The 24699-nt window shown below is 47.8% G+C and overlaps 2 protein-coding genes across 4 annotated transcripts; one reads left to right on the top strand and one right to left on the bottom strand.

Moving 5' to 3' along the window:
• Positions 1-11083: 11083 nt before the first annotated feature.
• Positions 11084-24451, bottom strand: LOC123366182 (claw keratin-like). Of its 3 annotated transcripts, none has more exons than XM_045009403.1 (3): positions 13673-13705; positions 12654-12971; positions 11084-11821 (listed from the first exon to the last, which is right to left on the bottom strand). In XM_045009403.1, the coding sequence occupies exon 3, from the start codon at positions 11798-11800 to the stop codon at positions 11306-11308; it is 495 nt and encodes a 164-aa protein (XP_044865338.1). In that variant the 5' UTR covers positions 11801-11821; positions 12654-12971; positions 13673-13705; the 3' UTR covers positions 11084-11305. The 3 variants fall into 3 exon arrangements, with proteins under 3 accessions (XP_044865338.1, XP_044865328.1, XP_044865347.1); XM_045009393.1 differs by having other exon boundaries at positions 13131-13677; XM_045009412.1 differs by lacking the exons at positions 12654-12971; positions 13673-13705 and adding an exon at positions 24396-24451.
• Positions 15542-17067, top strand: LOC123366196 (scale keratin-like). Its single transcript, XM_045009423.1, has 2 exons — positions 15542-15678; positions 16552-17067. Exon 2 carries the CDS (start codon positions 16573-16575, stop codon positions 17065-17067), a length of 495 nt encoding a protein of 164 aa, XP_044865358.1. The 5' UTR covers positions 15542-15678; positions 16552-16572.
• Positions 24452-24699: the final 248 nt, after the last annotated feature.

The following is a 24699-nucleotide window of genomic DNA, read 5'->3' as shown; positions in this document are numbered from 1 at the left end:
GCACAGGCCTAGGGCTCAGGTGTTCTGAGGTTGAGTCTCTGCTCTGCCACAGACTCCCTGCTTAGTCTCAGGAAAGTCACTTCATCTCTCAGTGCCCTAGATTCCCCACTTCCAAATGGAGCTAATGATTCCCTGCCTCCTAGGCTAAATCCATTTGTGCCTGTGTGATGATGCGGGCAATGGAGGTACCAAGGTTTTGACATTCACAGCATCCCCAGGATCCATTGACTCTTTCTAGAAAAAAGATTGAGAAGCGGAGGTATGTACAATAATACTTCCTCTAATTTCCATCAAAAGCAATTGAAATGTCTCAGGGAAGCACTGACTGTGACACTGAAAATAAAACCGCTCAGCTTTGTGGGAGAGACTTGAGATCAGCACTCACCAGGTGCCTTCTCTTGGCCAAGGACAGCCAGACACTACTGTCTCCTGGGTCTCATCCTATCAGCTGGGGGAACTATTTACCCACATGAAGCGCTTTGAGTGCATCTCTCGCCCAGGGGCTGCTAGCTCTGCTGTTGCCTGGGGGTGGGATGGGGAGGGGTGGTGGTTTTCTAACTCGCACAGGCTTTCAGCCGCTCCGCCTGCGGGGGCCTTTGAGAAACTCATTAAAGAGTGTGAATGGGGTGGGGCGGACAGAGCAATCCAGCCAGCTCGCCGGCTCCCAGCCCACACAGTGGGGAATTGACATTGCCCAGGGGAGAGAGGAGCTGCTGATCCAGCTCCTCCGGGACAGAGGTATCAACTGCAGCCACACGCTCCTCATCTCAGCCCCGGAGCCAGTGAGCGAGCAGGCTGGGGTGGGGCGGTGCGGAGCCGAGAGCGAGCCGGCAGCCGCATGCAAAACCGGCTCCAGTCTCCGAGTCCGGAGCCCTGTGCTGGCTGTGCAGCAAAGCGCCGCTTTTGGAAAAAGTGCTGAGGGGAAGCGGCTGCTTCCCCTGCACCTCCCATAGCTACGCTCCTGGCCACACCTGCTCTGTGGTCCCATTCCTCCCCCTCCTATTCCCCAAAGCCCAGCACCCCAGACCAAACCAAAGCTGGAGCCAGGACTGGGAGCCCAGCCCCCCCCCCTCTGCCAGAGTTGGGGCTCTCGAGAGCAGACCCCAGCCTGTATCCCCGGATCCCGCACCCTATCCATGGCAGATGGCGGGCCCAAGGTTCCCCACAGCTGCTTGTGTGGTTCTTAATCTGACCCTACTCCTGCGTCTTGCCAAGAGGAGGGTAGAGTCTCATGGGTAAGAGGAGGGGTGGCGGCTCGAGCCCATGTAAAAAGTGGACCCGACCCATAGTGGTTCCTGGCCCCCTTTCCCCTTCCCGTTTCCCCCCCCCCACCGTATTTTGTACCAGGAGTCTGATCACATTGCAGGCCCTAGCCCTAGACAGAGATTGAGTCTGGACTGTAATAAATTCTGTCCTGCTCCCAGCTTCTGCCCTTGGGGCAGGGAGTTTGTTTATAAACAGAGGCAGGGTGCTGAAGATGATAAAAGGTTTGTCTGTAAATTAAATAAAGGCTCCTTAGATGATTCTGAAAGCATTGCCAGGCAAGCCAGTAAAAAGACAGGAAACCAAAGCTTGGAATAAATGGTCCATTTTCAGAATGGGAATGAAAAAGTGCTGTCCTCCAGGGAGGTGTACAAGGATGAACATATTCATAAATGATCTAGAAAAAGAGGTAACTAGTGAGGTGGCATAATTTGCAGATGAAACAAAATTACTCAAGGTAGTTAAGTCCAAAGCTGACTGCAGAGGACTCTCACAAAACTGAGTGACTTGGCAACAAAATGGCAGATGACATTCAACGTTCAATGCAAAGTAATGCACATGGCAAAATATAATCCCAATTATACCCACTAAATGATGGGGTCTAAATTAGCTGTTACCCATCAAAAAAGAGATCTTGGAGTCATTTGCACTACCAGGGCCGGCTCCAGCTTTTCTGCTTCCCCTAACGGAAAAAAAAAAGAAAAGAAAAGACGAGCGACGGCACTTCGGCAGCTCTATCGTCCCATTTCTTCGGCAGCAATTCGGTGGCGAGTCCTTCACTTCCTCCCTTCCTCTTCGGTGGCACTTCGTCAACAGCTCAAAGAGGAAGAGAGGGAATGAGGGACCTGCCGCCGAATTCCCGCTGAAGACGCGGACCTGACGACTCGATACCGGACGGAGTGCCGCCCCTTTGTATTGGCTGCCCATAGCACCTGCTTCCTATGCTGGTGTCTGGAGCTGACCCTGTGAAGTACTCTGGAAGCACTGTGCTTCCAGAGCACTGCAAGTGTCTAGGAATCCTTCTCACTATGCCTCTTTCATCCTGAACTGCGGAATGCTCAGAAGACTTACAAATTATCTCCAGTCATCAATGGGACAGACACAGAGTAAGTAGCAGGCCTGAATGTGCATCAAGACCATACCAGGGAACTACATGTAAATAAGATAGTTGACAGTTTCATCCAGAAAGCTACAGTGAGATGAAATGTCTTTAAACTGGGACATTAATAAAGACAGCTTGTACGTGATCGCAATGATTTTAATATGCAACAGTTCATGATAATGTAATTATGTAGTTCATAACAATTTAATCATTATTAAAATAGTAAAGATACCAATGATAGACACATATTCAACAATTAGAATATGAAAGGAGTGTATAAATATGCTGAAAATAGCCTATCCCCACAATTGCCCCTCCCACCCCCCCAAACACACGCAACTCTTCAAAGCAACCCACTGGCAAAGACAAAAGTCAGTGCATCCGCTTGACACCTCCTTTGCATTAACTTTGCAATGCTCGAGATGAGCTTATAAAAACTAGAGCAATGGGGCAGAAATGGTTCAGCTTCATATGGAGATTTTGTATTTCATTGCACCAATACAACTCAGTTAAATTAATCTTCTCATTCTATACCCTCTTGTGTTTATCAACTGGTCAGCAGCAATGTCCATACTGATGAAAGTCTTGTCGCCAGTCAATCCTCCCCTCCGTGAAAGCAACAGCAGACAATTATTTCGCACCCTTTTCCCTGGATTGCCCGGGCAGCTGCCATAGCACGGCAACCATGGAGCCCGTTCAGCCGTTTTTCACTGTCACCGTATGTCGCTGACAGACGTGGTACTGCAGTGCTACACAGCAGCATCCCCTTGCCTTTGCAACATAGCAGAGACGGTTACCAGCTCTACTGTACTGTCTGCTGCCTTTCAAGTTGATAATGACGGTTACCAGTCATATTGTACCGTCTGCTGCTGTCATAGGTGCTCCTGGCTGGCCTCGGTGAGGTCGGCCGGGGGCACATGAACAAAAATTGGAATGACTCCCCAGGTTATTCCCGTCTTTAAGTTTTGTCTAATGGAGAGTCAGTCCTGCCTAGAATATCAGGCAAGCCTACTAAAGAAATAGAGAGGCAAACAGCCGCTCTGGGTCAGAGCCCCAGACATCCCTCAGAAATGATGAGCTGCATGCCATTCTAGGGGGTGCCCCTGCAACAACCCCACCCGTTGCTTCCCTCCTCCCCTATCCCTCCTGGGATACCGATGCAGTTATCCCCCCATTTGTCTGATGAAGTAATAAAGAATCCATGAATAAGAAACAACACTGACTTTATTGCCTCTGCAAGCAGAGATAAAAGGAGTGGGGGAGGCAGCCTCCAGCTGCTATGATATTCCAGGCAGGACTGAATCTCCATTAGACAAAGCTTAAAGAAGGGAATGACTGGGAGTCATTCCCATTTTTGCCCAGGCACCCCCAGCTGACCTCACCGAGGCCAGCCAGGAGCACTCACGGGATGATGATGACGGATATCAGTCCTACTGTACAGTATGCCTTCAGGAAGGGAAGGGAAGGGAATGTTGCGGTGTAGCGCTGCAGCACCACGTCTGCCACCAGCATCCAGTAGACATACAGTGACATTGAAAAAAGGCGAGAAATGATTCTTTTCCCTTTTCTTTCACGGAGCGGGGGTTGGGGGCTCACAACATATACCCTGAACCACCTGAGACAATGTTTTTGACCCTTCATGCTTTGGGAGCTCAGCCAAGAATGCAAATGGTTTTCGGAGACTGCAGGAACTGTGGGATAGCTAGAGTCTTCAGTCCCCCCTTTCTCCCTCTGTGAGCGTCCATTTGATTCTTTGGCTTTCCATTACACTTGGCTCATCTCCTTAAGTTTCATAGAATCATAGAACATAAGATCAGAAGGGACCATTATGATCATCTAGTCTGACCTCCCGCAAGATGCAGGCCACAAAAGCTGACCCACCCACTCCTGAAATAATTCTCTCCCTTGACTCAGCTGTTGAAGTCCCCAAATCCTGATTTAAAGACTTCAAGTAGCAGATAATCCTCCAGCAAGTGACCCCTGCCCCATGCTGCGGAGGAAGGCAAAAAACCTCCAGGGCCACTGCCAATCTGCCCTGGAGGAAAATTCCTTCCCGACCCCAAATATGGCGATCAGCTGAACCCCGAGCATGCGGGCAAGACTCTCCAGCCAGACACTCAGGAAAAAGACTTTCAATATCCCAACATTGACCCTCGGTACTAATTACCAGTGGTCGCACGTTATTGACCTATTGACTAAATCACATTCTCCTATCAAAGCATTCCCTCCATAAACTTATCAAGCTTAATCTTAAAGCCAGAGAGGTCCTTCGCCCCCACTGTTTCCCTCGGTAGGCTGTTCCAGAATTTCACTCCCCTGATGGTTAGAAACCTTCGTCTAATTTCAAGCCTAAACTTCCCGACTGCCAATTTATATCCATTTGTTCTCGTATCCACATTAGTACTGAGCTGAAATAACTCCTCTCCCTCCCTGGTATTTATCCCTCTGATATATTTAAAGAGAGCAATCATATCTCCTCTCAACCTTCTTTTGGTTAAGGAAAACAAACCGAGCTCCTCAAGTCTCCTTTCATACGACAGGCTTTCCATTCCTCGGATCATTCTAGTGGCCCTTCTTTCTACCCGTTCCAGTTTGAATTCATCCTTCTTAAACATGGGAGACCAAAACTGCACACAGTACTCCAAATGAGGTCTCACCAACGCCTTGTATAACGGGACTAGCACCTCCTTATCTCTACTAGAACTACCTCGCCTAATGCATCCCAAGACCGCATTAGCTTTTTTTACGGCCACATCACATTGCCGACTCATAGTCATCCTGCGATCAACCAGGACTCCGAGGTCCTTCTCCTCTTCTGTTACTTCCAACTGGTGCATCCCCAGCTTATAACTAAAATTCCTGTTAGTCATCCCTAAATGCATAACCTTACACTTCTCACTATTGAATTTCATCCTATTACTAATACTCCAGTTTACAAGGTCATCCAAATCTCCCTGGAGGATATCCCGATCCTTCTCCGAATTGGCAATACCTCCCAACTTCGTGTCATCCGCAAACTTTATCAGCCCACTCCTACTTTTGGTTCCGAGGTCAGTGATAAATAGATTGAATAAGATTGGACCCAAAACTGAACCTTGAGGAACTCCACTGGTAACCTCCCTCCAACCCGACAGATCACCTTTCAATACGACCCGCTGCAGTCTCCCCTTTAACCAGTTCCTTATCCACCTCTGGATTTTCATTTCGATCCCCATCTTTTCCAATTTAACCAGTAATTCTTCATGCGGTACCGTATCAAACGCCTTACTGAAATCAAGATATATTAGATCCACCGCATTTCCCTTGTCTAAAAAATCTGTTACTTTCTCAAAGAAGGAGATCAGGTTGGTTTGGCACGATCTACCTTTCGTAAAACCATGTTGTAATTTGTCCCAATTGCCATTGACCTCAAGGTCCGTAACTACTCTCTCCTTTAATATTTTTTCCATGACTTTACATACTACAGATGTTAAACTAACAGGCCTGTAGTTACCCGGGTCACTTTTTTTCCCCTTCTTGAAAATAGGAACTATATTAGCTAATCTCCAGTCAAACGGTACAACCCCCGAGTTTAGTGATTCGTTAAAAATTATCGCTAACGGGCTTGCAATTTCACTCGCCAATTCCTTTAATATTCTAGGATGAAGATTATCCGGGCCGCCTGATTTACTACCGTTAAGCTGTTCAAGTTTGGCTTCTACCTCAGCTACTGTAATTTCCAACCCCACACCTTCATTCCCATCAATCACTCTGCCACTATTCCTAAGCTCTTCATTAGCCTCATTAAAGACCGAGGCAAAATATTCGTTTAGATATTGTGCCATGCCTAGCTTATCCTTAATCTCCACTCCGTTTACAGTTTTAAGCGGTCCCACTTCTTCTTTCTTGGTTTTCTTCCTATTTATATGGCTAAAAAACCTTTTACTATTGGTTTTAATTCCCTTCCCAAGGTCCATCTCTACCCGGCTTTTGGCCTTTCTCACTGCATCCCTACACCCTCTGACCTCAATAAGGTAGGTTTCTTTGCTGATCCCTCCCATCTTCCACTCCTTGTACGCTTTCTGTTTTTTCTTAATCACCCCTCTGAGACGCTTGCTCATCCAGCTCGGTCTAAAACTGCTACCTAAGGACCGTTTTCCCTTTCTCGGGATACAGGCCTCTGACAGCTCCTGCAACTTCAACCTGAAATAATCCCAGGCGTCTTCCGCCTTTAGATCCCTAAATATGTTAGTCCAATCCACTTCCCTAACTAGTCGCCTTAATTTAGTAAAGTTAGCTCTTTTGAAATCGTAAACCTTAGTCTCAGATGCAATTTTGTTTATCCTTCCATTTATTTTGAACCGAATTAGCTCATGATCACTCGAGCCAAGGTTATCCCCTACAACCATTTCCTCAACAAGGTCCTCACTACTCACCAAAACCAAATCTAAAATGGCATCCCCCCTCGTCGGTTCAGCTACTACTTGATGAAGGAATTCATCAGCTATCACGTCTAGGAAAAGCTGAGCCCTATTATTATTACTAGCATTTGTTCCCCAATCTATATCCGGGAAGTTAAAGTCTCCCATGATCATACAGTTCCTATTAGTATTTACCTCCTTAAAAACATTAAAGAGTTCTCTATCCATATCCAGGCTAGATCCCGGCGGTCTATAGCACACCCCAATCACTATCCCAGAGGAGGCTCTAGTAGTTTTCTTCCCTAATGTGACCATTGCCCAAACAGACTCCGTATTATCCATTCCATTACTAGTTATTTCATTACAGTTTACCTCATTAATGACATACAATGCTACTCCCCCACCTTTACCTTTGCTTCGGTCTTTCCTAAACAGCACATACCCTTCCATACCTGTACTCCAGTCATAAGTACCGTTCCACCATGTTTCGGTTATTCCTACGATATCCGGTTTCAATTCTCGGACCAGGAGCTCCAATTCCTCCATTTTCTTACCTAGGCTTCTCGCATTGGTGTACAAACATCCTAATTTTTGCTGTTTGGCTTCTCTCACCTTTGGTACCCAATTTGGTAGGGACACAGTACCACCAGTATGACCTATTGGTCTAGTATCCATCCCCCCCCCCCTCTTCCTTACGTCCAAACCCCTCCTTCTGGCTATATCCGTTCTTATCCTGTTGTCCTCCCTCTCAATGTTTAAATTTGGCGTGGAGAGTGCCTGGACATCTCCCAACCGTCTCCCCCCAATACCTAGTTTAAAGTTCTTTTGATCAGATGAGCCAGCCTCCCTCCTAGAAGTCTATTTCCTTCCCTACTCAGGTGGAGCCCATCCCGTGAGAACAGTTCTCTGTCCCCGAAAGCCTCCCAGTGCCCATACATCCCATCAGTCTTGATGCACGTTCAGGCCTGCTACTTACTCTGTGTCTTTCCCATTGATGACTGGAGATAATTTGTAAGTCTTCTGAGCGTTCCGCAGTTCAGGATGAAAGAGGCATAGTGAGAAGGATTCCTAGACACTTGCAGTGCTCTGGAAGCACAGCGCTTCCAGAGTACTTCACAGGGCCAGCTCCAGACACCAGCATAGGAAGCAGGTGCTATGGGCAGCCAATACAAAGGGGCGGCACTCCGTCCGGTATCGAGTCGTCAGGTCCGCGTCTTCAGCGGGAATTCGGTGGCAGGTCCCTCATTCCCTCTCTTCCTCTTTGAGCTGTTGCCGAAGTGCCACCAAAGAGGAAGGGAGGGAGTGAAGGACTCGCCACCAAATTGCTGCCAAAGAAATGGGACAATTGAGCTCCTGCCGAAGTGCCGCCGCTCGTCTTTTCTTTTCTTTTCTTTTCTTTTTTTTTTCCCCGTTTGGGGCAGCAGAAAAGCTGGAGCCGGCCCTGGTAGTGCAAATGACTCCAAGATCTCGTTTTTGATGGGTAACAGCTAATTTAGACCCCATCATTTTGTGGGTATAATTGGGATTAAATTTTGCCATGTGCATTACTTTGCATTGAACATTGAATGTCATCTGCCATTTCGTTGCCAAGTCACTCAGTTTTGTGAGAGTCCTCTGCAGTCAGCTTTGGACTTAACTATCTTGAGTAATTTTGTTTCATCTGCAAATTATGCCACCTCACTAGTTACCCCTTTTTCTAGATCATTTATGAATATGTTCATCCTTGTACACCTCCCTGGAGGACAGCACTTTTTCATTCCCATTCTGAAAATGGACCATTTATTCCAACCTTTGGTTTCCTGTCTTTTTACTGGATTGCCTGGCAATGCTTTCAGAATCATCTAAGGAGCCTTTATTTAATTTACGGACAAACCGTTTATTATCTTCAGCACCCTGCCTGTGTTTATAAACAAACTCCCTGCCCCAAGGGCAGAAGCTGGGAGCAGGACAGAACTTATCACAGTCCACACTCAATCTCTGTCTAGGGCTAGGGCCTGCAATGTGATCAGACTCCTGGTACAAAATACGGTGGTGGGGGGGAACGGGAAGGGGAAAGGGGGCCAGGAACCACTGTGGGTCAGGTCCACTTTTTATGTGGGCCTGAGCCCCTGCCCTTCCTCTTACCCATGGGACTCTACCCTCCTCTTGGCAAGAAGCACGAGTAAGGTCAGATTAAGAACCACACAAGCAGCTGTGGGGAACCTTGGGCCCGCCATCTGCCATGGATAGGGTGCGGGATCCGGGGATACAGGCTGGGGTCTGCTCTCGAGAGCCCCAACTCTGGCAGACGGGGGGGCTGGGCTCCCAGTCCTGGCTCCAGCTTTGGTTTGGTCTGGGGTGCTGGGCTTTGGGGAATAGGAGGGGCAGGAGTGGGACCACAGAGCGGGTGTGGCCAGGAGCGTAGCTATGGGAGGTGCAGGGGAAGCAGCCGCTTCCCCTCAGCACTTTTTCCAAAAGCGGCGCTTTGCTGCGCAGCCAGCACAGGGCTCCGGACTCGGAGTCTGGAGCCGGTTTTGCATGCGGCTGCCGGCTTGCTCTGGGCTCTGCACCGCCCCACCCCAGCCTGCTCGCTCACTGGCTCCAGGACTGAGATGAGGAGCATGTGGCTGCATTTCTAACAGGCTCCCATGGCAGGTAAAAGTGGCCCTTTTCCAGGGCAGAGCAGGCTTTTACTTCTCCCTGAGCAAGAAGTTGATACCTCTGTCCTGGAGGAGCTGGATCAGCAGCTCCTCTCTCCCCTGGGCAATGTCAATTCCCCATTGTGTGGGCTGGGAGCTGGCGAGCTGGCTGGATTGCTCTGTCCGCCCCACCCCATTCACACTCTTTAATGAGTTTCTCAAAGGCCCCCGCAGGCGGAGCGGCTGAAAGCCTGTGCGAGTTAGAAAACCACCACCCCTCCCCACCCCCGCCCAGGCAGCAGCAGAGCTAGCAGCCCCTGGGCCAGAGATGCACTCAAAGCGCTTCATGTGGGTAAATAGTTCCCCCAGCTGATAGGATGAGACCCAGGAGACAGCAGTGTCTGGCTGGCCTTGGCCAAGAGAAGGGAGCTGGTGAGTGCTGATCTCAAGTCTCTCCCACAAAGCTGAGCGGTTTTATTTTCAGTGTCACAGTCAGTGCTTCCCTGAGACATTTCAATTGCTTTTCATGGAAATTAGAGGAAGTATTATTGTACATACCTCCGCTTCTCAATCTTTTTTCTAGAAAGAGTCAATGGATCCTGGGGATACTGTGAATGTCAAAACCTTGGTACCTCCATTGCCCGCATCATCACACAGGCACAAATGGATTTAGCATAGGAGGCAGGGAATCATTAGCCCCATTTGGAAGGGGGGAATCTGAGCAGGGGGTTGGAGTAATTGAGCTCCTGAGGTCCCTTCCAACCCTGAGATTCTATGATTCTATGAATCTAGGGCACTGAGAGATGAAGTGACTTTCCTGAGACTAAGCAGGGAGTCTGTGGCAGAGCAGAGACTCAACCTCAGAACACCTGAGCCCTAGGCCTGTGCTTTAACCAGTAGGCAACCTTTCCTACCCTGAGGAGGGGAACCTCCTGTGTCACTTTGAGTGAGTAGATGGAGTCAGGTGATAGACTGAGCCACCAGGACAGGGATCAGAGAGAGGCAGAGTGGAGATGGGGTTTTGGGCAGAGTAGGGCGGGGCCTCAGAGAAGGGGTAGGGCCAGCTGGGGCACCCACAGGCAAAACCAAAAGAAGCACCCATGACCGTCTCCTCCACCCCTGAGCATGCTGCTGCTCCCGCCTCCCTCCCAGGCTTCCTGCGTGAAAGCCTGGGGGAGGGTGGTGAAGGGGAAATGCGGCACGCCCGGGGAGGAAACGGGCCGGGGATTTGGGGCAGGGGTTGGAACGGCACCTTTTTTTATGTGTTTGCTCCCCCTGATGTTAGAACCTGGCTACGCCACTCAGTGCGGCCTCGTGGCCCTCGCACTATTAGGAAGAATCTGTCATCGTTGGCCTACAGTCAAGTATGTGATCTGGTGGCCACTTTTCTTGAAACTAAAGGGAAAACGTACATGAAGTGAAAATCTGTCACTAAGTATTTGCAGGAAAAGACTCTATCTACCCAGGGCTTTGAAAATTACAACTGGAGAAGTGCCAGTTACACAAGGAGGAATTTCATCCGAACCTAATTTTTAAGCAAGTAGGGAGGAAGAAGGAGAACCAGAAGACCGATATTATGATGCAGCAGAGTTTTTAATGCAAATGAATTTGGCAGTACACAGTTAGAGGAAGAAATACTACAGAGCAGAAAGAATGTATGTAATTCAGAATGAGTCCACATGTAAATAAAAGCATCAGCACATGGTTGAGAAAGCTTTGGCGGAAAGACTCATAAAGCGTAACATTAGAAATGCAGCATGGCTATCAGCTCAAGGTGCTGAGCACACACAGCTCCACTGAATTCAGCTGGAGCCCTGTTTGCCCAGCACTTCTGAAAGCCATGCCCAAAAGATCAGGGGTGAATCTGTATCTGGCTGTTCATTTCCTGGTTCTTCCTTCTTCCACGAATATTCCTGGCAGGTTTAACATGGCCCAAAGCTTCCATTGAGGTACCTATGGGAAGATATCCCGGAACCACATAATCCACCATAACCATATAGGCCCGGGTAACCACAGTGTCCCCCATAGCCCAATAATCCACCATAACCGTAAAGGCCCGGGTAACCATAGTATCCCCCATGGCCCAATAATCCCCTGTAACCGTAAAGGCCCCCGTAACCACCTAATCTCCCTAAACCATACAATCCTCCGTAATGGCCTCCATAGCCGTACAATCCCCCCAAACCGAATGAGCCTCCGAAACCAGCTCCGACCACAGGTGCTCCTACGGCTGCCACGTCACTCTGCTGAGGGAAATTGCTGAGAATTGGTCCGGGGAGGGTCACGACAACCGGTGAGGGGCTGATCACCACTTCGGAGTCAGGGCACTGCCTAACGCACGGCTCGTTGGAGCTGCCAGTAACTGGACTGGGTCGGGCCACCCCACATTCTGGATAGGACAGGCTGGAGAAAGTCATCTTTCTGGGGTGGAGGTAAACCTGCAACACACAACAGGAACTAGAGTAAAGAGAAGGTAGAAGTGCTGGTGGAAGAAAGGCTTCAAAGTTCGGTTACAATTCTAGTGAGCTCTGCATGGGGCCCAAGAGAGAGAGGAGAAGTGCACTTAGTCTCTACATCAGGGCCGCCCAAAGCCAGTATCACAGTGTGACTCTTTGGTTTTCCAAACCTTGGGAGTCACCAAAACTTGCTGATGAATAAACAGAAACTTTGCTTTTCTCCACACAGATCACTAAAGACAAACTCCTCAGATGGGGTAAAATGGCTTCAGGTCCACTGACTTCCATGGAGCGACATGAAAGTACGTCATCTGAGGAGAAGCACCTTCAATGGATATTTCTACTCAGGAGAATATAGGAATTGTTAGACTGGAGCACACCACTTGTCAAATTCATCTATTCTCTTTTCTCCAATAGTGAGGAGTAACAGCTGCTTTTGAATAAAGAAGAAAAACAACCAAATTGGCCTTTTCTGGACTAACCTGGGAAAGTTTCTTCCTAATCCAGCTAAGTGAAAAATGGTCAAGGGACTTTCTAAAGTTACTGAAAAGATTTCAATGCCCCAATTTTTTTTCCAATTAATAGGAAATGTGTTTCCCAATTGTATATGTTGCTCTTAAAGTCCCTCCTTTAGCTTCAGATCATGAATCCACCAGTGCCTACAACTGAATAATGACACAAGATAGTTATGGAAGAACACCTTGATCCCTGATAAATATCACAGGGAGTACGTGCAAGATTCCACCTTAAATGAAAAGAGGCCCTACTGTAACATCTCTGGCGTTAGAAAGAGATTGAGTTGAATTGGACTTACCCGGTTCACCGAGGAGATGAAGTCCACAGAAATGTTTGGAAGCGTTCTGAGTCCTGAGCACTTTTATACCGTTCCTCGGGTGGCCTGGAGGATCTGCGATTCTGTTTGTGGAGGAGGTCCTAATTAGTTACCAAACAACCTGGATTGCCTTCGTAAGTCCTCCTTTGGATGGAGCTGTTTTCCTCAGCGTTGGTGATTAAGGGACTAATCTCAGCATCAGAGGGCGTGACATACACATTGAACACTTCAGTTGTCTTTCATCTTTAATTTGTTTAGGCCCAGTACATTTCTTGTGTTATTCCAGTGACTTTCTTGTGGCTGCAGTGAGAAAGAATGTCAAGGTGACATCAGTAGCAAAAGTGGGTGTCATGAAAGGACAGGCTACCTCAGCCTCCAAATCATGGACAGGGATTGTGGGGGTGCAAAGCAGCAGCCCCTTCTGGCAGGGCCCCCCTGTTGCTGCTGAGTAGCTCTTACCAAAGGCAGCGAGATGAGCCACATTGGTGTTTGCAGTGGCATTGCCAGTAGGGGCAGGGACCAGCACTTCACAGCCACCTCGGGGGCTCCGGCCAGCACCTCTGGAGACGTGTGGGGCTGCTGTGCATGGCACATGAGACAGCTCTTCTCAGTGGAGGCGGCTGCGTCATTTGGTCACCTGACCGCTCTCCCGCTCTCGACTGGATGGGACACGGGGAGCCTGGGACTCTGCAGGCAGCCAGTGACTTCAAACCTACCCTCACCAGGACAGGCTCTCGCTGAAGGGCTCTAGGAGGCAAAGTTAATACATCTTCTGTGTTGGCATACTGAGGGGCCATGCGGGTACCAGAGCAGTCCCGCTGACTTGAAGGTTTATACCCTTGCCAAATTTGAAGAAATGCAGTAAAACCATCTCAGTCTCCATTTCCTCCAGAGTGCTGCAAGCACCATTCTGTGCACGTCCCCAAAGAAACTTCTCAACTCCTACCTCCCCGTCAGGCTGCTGAGGCTTTGCTCCGTGCAGCTCTGTCTGCTGCTCTCACCTTAGTTTGGCTTCCCACTGAGGCAGCTCCAGCTCACACGGAGGACGGGACCCCGGGCTCCTGACTCCTTCATTGGCCTGCTTGCCCTGTCAATCAGGTTGACCCACAGTGTTCGGCTCTTGCCATTGGCCCTGGGGACTGTCAGTCTCAGGATCCTGATTTCTCAGTGGTCCTTCCCCTTTCTTTTGGTACTGGGAGAAGGCCATGAATAAAACCCACTAAGTTGTAGTAAGTGGCCAACAATACCCCGACATCTACTGACAAACGAGTTCAGTCCAGCATGACAAGATGATGCTCTGTTTTGTAAACCTCACGAGTCAACAACCCTTGCTGATGAGTAAACAAAACCAGGGTTTTTAAATCAAAACAAAACACAAACCTCCTCCCCTGCTGTAAATCTGCTCTGTTCCACTGGCTTCACTGGAGCTACACTACGTGAGGCTGGACGAGGATCTGCACCTAGAATTACTGCTTCACATGAGAATGTAACCGTTGCCAGCCTGGAAGAGAGGAGTGGCCAGTCTAATACAGAATCCTGTCTCAATGAGTGTCACTCACCGGCTGCTTCAGAAGACTGCAGAAGAGCAATAAATTAGCCCTTTATGGAGGAAACTTGGGGGTTTTCTTCATAAACCCTAAATGAAAAATTGGAGGTGAGATTTTTCAGATTTCCCAAAGGGATTGCAATGCTCAAGTTCCAACTAAAATGAATAGGCTCTAGTGTCCCCAATGCACATCTTGCTCTGAAAATCCAGGCCTTCACTTCTAACACATGAAGATACCAAGGCCTGCACCTCGATAAGAGAAAAAAATTGAAAAAAAATCCAAAACCTTTCCACACGTCAGAATCACAGAGAGTCTGTGCAATATTCAGTCCTAAATTAGTGCAGTTCAGGAGCAGTGGAGAGCATGGGGATGACTGATCACTATGACTGGCTTTATTGCTGACTCTGCCACTTGCTCCTGGTATAACCTTGACCTCAATGTGCTTGTTCACCTCTGCAAAAACCAGATCTCATAGTGATATTATGTTCGATGATCAGAGACTTCCTCAAATCACAGGACTTCAAAGCACAGTAGGCTTAATAAAGTTGTATGTGGGCACAGGGTTTTATTATTTTAAAAGCAGATTTTTTTGGTGGGATTAGATGCCCCAAATTAAGGATTAGGATTCAAGGGTTCTCACAACAATTTTTTTCGTGGCCTTTGACAAACCTGTCTCCCTGTCCATGCCTCCTAGAGCCCTTCAGCGAGAGCCTGTCCTGGGGAAGGGAGATTTGAAGTCACTGGCTGCCTGCAGAGTCCCAGGTTCCCCATGTCCCATCCAGTCGAGAGTGGGAGAGCGGTCAGGTGACCAAATGACGCAGCCACCTCCACTGACAAGAGCTGTCTCATGTGCCATGCACAGCGGCCCCACATGTCTCCAGAGGTGCTGGCCGGAGCCCCCGGGGGGGCTGTGAAGTGCAGGACCCCAACCCCTACTGGCAATGCCACTGCAAACACCAAAGAGGCGCATCTCGCTGCTTTTGGTAACAGCTACTCAGCAGCAACAGGGGGGCGCTGCCAGAAGGGGCTGCTGCTTTGCACCCCCACAATCCCTGTCCATGATTTGGAGGCTGAGGTAGCCTGTCCTTTCATGACACCCACTTTTGCTACTGATGTCACCTTGACATTCCTTCTCATTGCAGCCACAAGAAAGTCACTAGAATAACACAGGAAATGTACTGGGCCTAAACAATTTTAAGATGAAAGACAACTGAAGTGTTCAATGTGTATGTCACGCTCTCTGATGCTGAGATTAGTCCCTTAATCACCAACGCTGAGGAAAAAAGCTCCATCCAAAGGAGGACTTACGAAGGCAATCCAGGTTGTTTGGTAACTAATTAGGACCACCTCCACAAGCAGCATAGCAGATCCTCCAGGCAACCCTAGGAACCGTATAAAAGTGCTCACGACTCAGTACGCTTCTAAACACTTCTGTGGACTTCATCTCCTCGGTGAACCGGGTAAGTCCAATTCAACTCAATCTCTTTCTAACCCCAGAGATGTCACAGTAGGGCCTCTTTTCATTTAAGGTGGAATCTTGCACGTACTCCCTGTGATATTTATCAGGGATCAAGGTGTTCTTCCATAACTATCTTGTGTCATTATTCAGTTGTAGGCACTGGTGGATTCATGATCTGAAGCTAAAGGAGAGACTTTAAGAGCAACATATACAATTGGGAAACACATTTCCTATTAATTGGAAAAAAATAGGGCATTGAAATCTTTTCAGTAACTTTAGAAAGTCTCTTAACCATTTTTCAGTTAGCTGGATTAGGAAGAAACTTTCCCAGGTTAGTCCAGAAAAGGGCAATTTGGTTGTTTTTTTGCTTTATTCAAAAGCAGCTGTTACTCCTCACAATTGGAGAAAAGAGAATAAATGAATTAGACAAGTGGTGTGCTCCAGTCGAACAATTTCTATGTTCTCCTGAGTAGAAATATCCATTGAAGGTGCTTCTCCTCAGATGACGTACTTTCATGTCGCTCCATGGAAGTCAGTGGACCTGAAACCATTTTACCCCAGCTGAGGAGTTTGTCTTTAGTGATTTGTGTGGAGAAAAGCAAAGTTTCTGTTTATTCATCAGCAAGTTTTGGTGACTCCCAAGGTTTGGAAAACCAAAGAGTCACACTGTGATACTGGCTTTGGGGCCCGGGGCTGGGGCAAATTGCCCCACTTGCTACCCGCCCCCGGCGGCCCTGACGTAGAGACTAAGTGCACTTCTCCTCTCTCTCTTGGCCCCATGCAGAGATCACTACAATTGTAACCGAACATTGAAGCCTTTCTTCCACCGGCACTTCTACCTTCTCTTTACTCTAGTCCCTGTTGTGTGTTGCAGGTTTACCTCCACCCCAGAAAGATGACTTTCTCCAGCCTGTCCTATCCAGAATGTGGGGTGGCCCGACCCAGTCCAGTTACTGGCAGCGCCAACGAGCCGTGCGTTAGGCAGTGCCCTGACTCCGAAGTGGTGATCAGCCCCTCACCGGTTGTCGTGACCCTCCCTGGACCAATTCTCAGCAATTTCCCTCAGCAGAGTGACGTGGCAGCCGTAGGAGCACCTGTGGTCGGAGCTGGTTTCGGAGGCTCATTCGGTTTGGGGGGATTGTACGGCTATGGAGGCCATTACGAAGGATTGTATGGTGTAGGGAGATTAGGTGGTTACAGGGGCCTTTACGGTTACAGGGGATTATTGGGCCATGGGGGATACTATGGTTACCCGGGCCTTTACGGTTATGGGGGATTATTGGGCTATGGGGGACACTGCGGTTACCCGGGCCTATATGGTTATGGTGGATTATGTGGTTCCGGGATATCTTCCCATAGGTACCTCAATGGAAGCTTTGGGCCATGTTAAACCTGCCAGGAATATTTGTGGAAGAAGGAAGAACCAGGAAATGAACAGCCAGATACAGATTCACCCCTGATCTTTTGGGCATGGCTTTCAGAAGTGCTGGGCAAACAGGGCTCCAGCTGAATTCAGTGGAGCTGTGTGTGCTCAGCACCTTGAGCTGATAGCCATGCTGCATTTCTAATGTTACGCTTTATGAGTCTTTCTGCCAAAGCTTTCTCAACCATGTGCTGATGCTTTTATTTACATGTGGACTCATTCTGAATTACATACATTCTTTCTGCTCTGTAGTATTTCTTCCTCTAACTGTGTACTGCCAATTTCATTTGCATTAAAAACTCTGCTGCATCATAATATCGGTCTTCTGGTTCTCCTTCTTCCTCCCTCCTTGCTTAAAAATTGTGTTGGACGAAATTCCTCCTTGTGTAGCTGGCACTTCTCCAGCTGTAATTTTCAAAGCCCTAGGTAGATAGTCTTTTCCTACAAAGACTTAGTGATAGATTTTCACTTCATGTACGTTTTCACTTTAGTTTCAAGAAGAACAATCATATGGTTTGCGTTAAGAGTCTAGAAGAGTCTTTGCAGGTTTTCATAAGGAAAAGAAAAGTGGCCACCAGATCACATACTTAACTGTAGGCCAACGATGACAGATCCTTCCTAATAGTGGGAGGGCCACGAGGTCGCACCCAGTGGCGTAGCCAGGTTCTAACATCAGGGGGAGCAAACACATAAAAAAATGTGCCATTCCAACCACTTCCCCAAATCCCTGGCCCCTCCTCCTCCCCGTGCGTGCCGCATTTCCCCTTCACCCCCCCTCCTCACAGGCGTTCACGCAGCAAGCCTGAGAGGGAGGCAGGAGTGGCAGCATGCTCATGGGTGGAGGAGATGGTCCTAGGTGCTGACTTTTGGTTTTGCCAGAGGGTGCCCCACCTGGCCCTGCCCCTTCCCTGAAGCCCTCCCCACTCTGCCCAAGGCCCCATCCCCACTCTGCCTCTCTCTGCTCCCCCTCCTGGTGGCTCAGTCTAGCACCTGACTCCACCTGACTCCACCCACTCACCCACCCACTCACATTGCCCAGGGGAGAGAGGAGCTGCTGATCCAGCTCCTCCGGGACAGAGGTATCAACTTCTTGCTCAGGGAGAAGTAAAAGCCTGCTCTGCCCTGGAAATGGGCCACTTTTACCTGCCATGGGAGCCTGTTAGAAACTGCAGCCACACGCTCCTCATCTCAGCCCCGGAGCCAACGAGCGAGCAGGCTGGGGTGGGGCGGTGCGGAGCCGAGAGCGAGCCGGCGGCCGCATGCAAAACCCGGCTCCAGACTCCGAGTCCGAAGCCCAGTGCTGGCTGCACAGAAAGGCGCCGCTTTTGGAAAATGTGCTGAGGGGAAGCGGCTGCTTCCCCTGCACCTCCCATAGCTACGCTCCTGACTGATTGCTGAGGCAGAAAGATGAGGCCTAATCTTCTGTATCAATGCCTATGTTCTTCCATTCCAAGCTGGGGTCTATGGGTATGGTCTGATATTGAAGACTCATAGACTCATAGACTTTAAGGTCAAAAGGGACCATTATGATCATCCAGTCTGACCTCCTGCACAATGCAGGCCACAGAATCTCACCCACCTACTTCTAAAACAAACCCCTAATCTGTGTCTGAGTTACTGAAGTCCTCAAATTGTGGTTTGAAGACCTCAAGCTGCAGAGAATCCTCCAGCAAGTGACCCATGCCCCACGCTGCAGAGGAAGGTGGAAAACCTCCAGGGCCTCTGCCAATCTGCCCTGGAGGAAAATTCCTTCCCAACCCCAAATATGGCGATCAGTTAAACCCTGAGCATGCGGGCAAGACTCACCAGCCAGCACCCAGGAAAGAATTCTCTGTAGTAACTCAGATCCCAACCCATCTAACATCCCATCACAGACCACTGGCCATACTTACCTGCTGATAATCAAAGATCAATTGCCAAATGAATTGCCAAAATAAGGCTATTCCATCATACCATCCCCTCCATAAGCTTATCAAGCTTAGTCTTAAAGCTAGATATGTCTTTTGCCCCCACTACTCCCCTTGGAAGGCTGTTCCAGAACTTCACTCCTCTAATGGTTAGAAACCTTCATCTAATTTCAAGTCTAAACTTCCTAGTGTCCAGTTTATCTCCATTTGTTCTTGTGTCCACATTGGTACTAAGCTTAAATAATTCCTCTCCCTCCCTAATATTTATCCCTCTGATATATTTATAAAGAGCAATCATATCTCCCCCTCAACCTTCTTTTGGTTAGGCTAAACAAGCCAAGCTCTTCGAGTCTCCTTTCATAAGACAGGTTTTCCATTCCTCGGATCATCCTAGTAGCCCATCTCTAAACCTGTTCCAGTTGAATTCATCCTTCTTAAACATGGGAGACCAGAACTGCACACAGTATTCCAGATGAGGTCTCACCAGTGCCTTGTATAACGGTACTAATACTTCCTTATCTTTGCTGGAAATACCTCGCCTGATGCATCCTAAAACTGCATTAGCATTTTAATGGCCATATCACATTGACGGCTCATAGTCATCCTGTGATCAACTAATACTTTGAGGTCCTTCTCCTCCTCTGTTACTTCCAACTGATGTGTCCCCAATTTATAACTAAAATTCTTGTTATTAATCCCTAAATGCATGACCTTGGACTTTTCACTATTAAATTTCATCCTATTACTATTACTCCAGTTTACAAGGTCATCCAGATCTTCCTGTAGGACATCCCGGTCCTTCTCTGTGTTAGCAATACCTCCCAGCTTTGTGTCATCCGCAAACTTTATTAGCACATTCTCACTTTTTGTGCCAAGGTCAGTAATAAAAAGATTAAATAAGATTGGTCCCAAAACCGATCCCTGAGGAACTCCACTAGTAATCTCCTTCCAGCCTGACAGTTCCCTAGAGCTGTATTGTTTTTACACAAAACCCATAGCCAGATGGCTGAATTTCCCCTCCCCACTGGAGTGTTTTATTATGTCCTTAAACAGTCAGGAAGGTCTGGATACATTTTTTACTTTCCTGTTCTCACATCAAAAAATGGATTAGTGGAAAATGTTCATTTTCTGGGAACTGAGAGCCACAAAAATGTTGAAGAAAAATGGAGTAGGAAATGTAATGTAATTTTTTTCTCTGCAGTTCCTGCAATATCAAGTCATGGTACATCCAGGGGATTTTCTACAAGACTGATAATATGGAGCACAGTGAGCGACAGTTACTTCAAAAGCCATGAGATTCTTGTACGGAATGAATGGTCTGGGCACAAATCTCTTCATATCACACGTGAGACTCCTGCAGATGATGTTGGCGTAGTGTAATTTGACTATATGGGCTGAATAGACTCAGTCAGGTGTGTTAGCAACATCCTTGTGAAATCAACTTTTGTTCATGTCATTTGACCAAGGAATGGACATTGCTGCTGACCATTGATAAACACATGAGGGTATAGAATGAGAAGATTAATTTAACTGAGTTTTATTGGTGCAATGAAATAAAAAAATTCAATATGAAGCTGAACCATTTCTGCCCCATTGCCCTAGATTTATAAGCTCATCTCCAGCATTGCAAAGTTAATGCAAAGGAGGTGTCAAGCGGATGCACTGACTTTTGTCTTTGCCAGTGGGTTCTTTTGAAGAGTTGCGTGTGTTTGGGGGGGTGGGAGGGGCAATTGTGGGTATAGGCTATTTTCAGCGTCATTATACACTTCTTTCATATTCTAATTGTTGAATATGTGTCTATCATTGGTATCTTTACTATTTTAATAATGATTAAATTGTTATGAACTACCTAATTAAATTATCATGAATTGTTGTATATTAAAATCATTGCAATCACGTACAAGCTGTCTTTATTAATGTCCCAGTTTAAAGACATTTCATCTCACTGTAGCTTTCTGGATGAAACTGTCAACAATCTTATTTACATCTAGTTCCCTGGTATGGTCTTGATGCACGTTCAGGCCTGCTACTTACTCTGTGTCTGTCCCATTGATGACTGGAGATAATTTGTAAGTCTTCTGAGCGTTCCGCAGTTCAGGATGAAAGAGGCAAGTGAGAAGGATTCCTAGACACTTGCAGTGCTCTGGAAGCACAGCGCTTCCAGAGTACTGCACAGGGCCAGCTCCAGACACCAGCATAGGAAGCAGGTGCTATGGGCAGCCAATACAAAGGGGCGGCACTCCGTCCGGTATCGAGTCGTCAGGTCCGCGTCTTCAGCGGGAATTCGGCGGCAGGTCCCTCATTCCCTCTCTTCCTCTTTGAGCTGTTGCCGAAGTGCCACCAAAGAGGAAGGGAGGGAATGAAGGACTCGCCACCGAATTGCTGCCGAAGAAACGGGACGATTGAGCTGCTGCCGAAGTGCCGCCGCTCGTCTTTTCTTTTCTTTTTTCTTTTTTTTTTTTCCGTTAGGGGAAGCAGAAAAGCTGGAGCCGGCCCTGGTAGTGCAAATGGCTCCAAGATCTCGTTTTTGATGGGTAACAGCTAATTTAGACCCCATCATTTAGTGGGTATAATTGGGATTATATTTTGCCATGTGCATTACTTTGCATTGAACGTTGAATGTCATCTGCCATTTTGTTGCCAAGTCACTCAGTTTTGTGAGAGTCCTCTGCAGTCAGCTTTGGACTTAACTATCTTGAATAATTTTGTTTCACCTGCAAATTATGCCACCTCACTAGTTACCTCTTTTTCTAGATCATTTATGAATATGTTCATCCTTGTACACCTCCCTGGAGGACAGCACTTTTTCATTCCCATTCTGAAAATGGACCGTTTATTCCAACCTTTGGTTTCCTGTCTTTTTACTGGCTTGCCTGGCAATGCTTTCAGAATCATCTAAGGAGCCTTTATTTAATTTAAGGACAAACCTTTTAATATCTTGAGCACCTTGCCTCTGTTTATAAACAAACTCCCTGCCCCAAGGGCAGAAGCTGGGAGCAGGACAGAACTTATCACAGTCCACACTCAATCTCTGTCTAGGGCTAGGGCCTGCGATGTGATCAGACTCCTGGTACAAAATACTGTGGTGGGGGGGAACAGGAAGGGGAAAGGGAGCCAGGAACCACTATGGGTCGGGTCCACTTTTTATGTGGGCCTGAGCCCCCACCCCTCCTCTTACCCATGAGACTCTACCCTCGTCTGGGCCAGAAGCAGGAGCAGGGCCTGAGTAAGAACCACAGAAGCAGCTGCGGGGAACCTTGGGCCCGCCATCTGCCATGGATAGGGTGCGGGATCCGGGGATACAGGCTGGGGTCTGCTCTCGAGAGCCCCAACTCTGGCAGACGGGGGGGCCGGGCTGCCCATCCTGGCTCCATCTTTGGTTTGGTCTGAGGTGCTGGGCTTTGGGGAATAGGAGGGGGAGGAGTGGGACCACAGAGGGGGTGTGGCCTCATGGCCATCCCACTATTAGGAAGAATCTGTCATCGTTGGCCTACAGTGAAGTATGGCCACTTTTCTTTTCCTTATGAAAACCTGCAAGGACTCTCGTACACTCTTAACGCAGAGTTTTTAATGCAAATGAAATTGGCAGTACACAGTTACAGGAAGAAATACTACAGAGGAGAAAGAATGTATTTCCAGTGTTTCAAGAAGAGTTGCGACCGATCACACGCCTCAGTGGAGCACATTTCCGACACGATGTTCTGTTTGCTTTGTTGCAAAGACTAGGCATCTTCTCCATTAGACATCTGCCCATAGCAAAGATCAAAGTGAGGCACTAAAGGTACATACTGATGGAAAGGATAGAAAATGTGGTGCCTAAAAGGGACTTAAAGTGATAATAAACATAAACGCTGCCTATTTTAATGCTGCTGTTCCCTTCATACTGCGGGGTCAGTGGAAACAGCCTGTGTGTAATTCAGAATGAGTCCACATGTGAATAAGAGAATCAGCACACGGGTGGAAAAGCATTGGCAGAAAGAGTCATAAAGCGTAACATTAGAAATGCAGCATGGCTGTCATCCCAAGGTGCTGAGCACACACAGCTCCCACTGATTTCAGCTGGAGCCCTGTTTGCCCAGCACTTCTGAAAGCCATGCCCAAAAGGTTAGGGGTGAATCTGTATCTTGCTGTTCATTTCCTGGTTCTTCCTTCTTCCACGAATATTCCTGGCAGGTTTAACATGGCCCAAAGCTTCCATTGAGGTACCTCTGGCAAGATACCCCGGAACCACATAATCCACCATAACCATATAGGCCCAAGTAACCGCAGTATCCCCCATGGCCCAATAATCCCCTGTAACCGTAAAGGCCCCTTTAACCACCTAATCTCCCTAAACCATACAATCCTCCATAATGGCCTCCATAACCGTACAATCCTCCCAAACCAAATGAGCCTCTGAAAACAGCTCTGACCCAGGTGCTCCTATGGCTGCCACATCACTCTGCTGAGGGAAATTGCTGAGAATTGGTCCGGGGAGGGTCACAACAACCGGTGAGGGTCTGATCACCACTTCGGAGTCAGGACAGTGCCAAACGCACGGCTTGTTGGAGCTGCCAGTAACTGGACTGGGCCGGGGCACCCCGCACTCTGGATAGGACAGGCTGGAAAAAGTCATCTTTCTGGGGTGGAGGTAAACCTGCAACACAGAACAGGAATGAGAGTAAAAGGAAGGTAGACGTGCCGGTGGAAGAAAGAACTTCAAAGCTCGGTTACAATTGTAGTGAGCTGTGCATGGGGCCCAAGAGATTGAGGAAGGTTGACTTAGTCTCTTTGTATTTGTTCCTATTTGGTCTTTCTACCCCTCTTTTCCACTTGTCCACTTGCAGTAAGCTTCCCTACCAACTGGTCCCTTTGAGCCCCTCTCAATGAATTTGTCTTTAAAACACAGACTGGAATAAGCACCTTCAATTGGTATTTCTGCTCGGGAGAACATAGGAATCACTCAACTGGAGCACTCCACTTGTCAGCTTCATACGTTCTCTTGTCTCCAATACGGAGGAGTAACAGCTGCTACAGGATAAAGTAGACTACTGAACTGGCCGTTTCTGGACTAACCTGGGAAAGTTTCTTCTTAATCCACCTAAGTGAAAAATGGCTACGGGATTTTCTAAAGTTACTGAAAAGATTTCAATGCCCTAAATCTATTTCCAATTAATAGGAAATATGTTTCCCCAATTGCATATGTTGTTCTTAATGTCCCTTCTTTAGCTTTATTTCATGAATCCACCAGCACCTGCAACTTAATGATGACACAAGATAGTTATGGAAGAACACCGTGATCTCTGATAAAAATCAAAGCAAGTACATGCAAGGTTCCATCTTAAATGAAAAGAGGCCCTACTGTGATATTTCTGGGGTTAGAAAGAGATTGAGTGGACTTGGACTTACCCGGTTCACCGAGGAGATGAAGTCCAGAGAAGTGTTTAGAAGCGTACTGAGTCCTGAGCACTTTTATACGGTTCCTAGGGTTGCCTGGAGGATCTGCAATTCTGTTTCTGGAGGAGGTCCTAATTAATTACCAAACAAACTTTATTGCCTTCATAAGTCCTCCTTTTGATGGAGCTGTTTTCCTCAGCGTTGGTGATTAGTGGGTTAATCTCAGCCTCAGAGGGTGTGACATGCACGTTGCACTCTTCAGCAGTCTTTCATCTTAAAATTGTTTAGGCCAACTACATATCTCGTGTCATTCCAA

The sequence above is a fragment of the Mauremys mutica genome, chromosome 1 (assembly GCF_020497125.1).
Source record: "Mauremys mutica isolate MM-2020 ecotype Southern chromosome 1, ASM2049712v1, whole genome shotgun sequence".
Lineage (NCBI taxonomy): Eukaryota > Metazoa > Chordata > Testudines > Geoemydidae > Mauremys > Mauremys mutica.
This window is presented reverse-complemented; position numbering and strand designations above follow the sequence as displayed.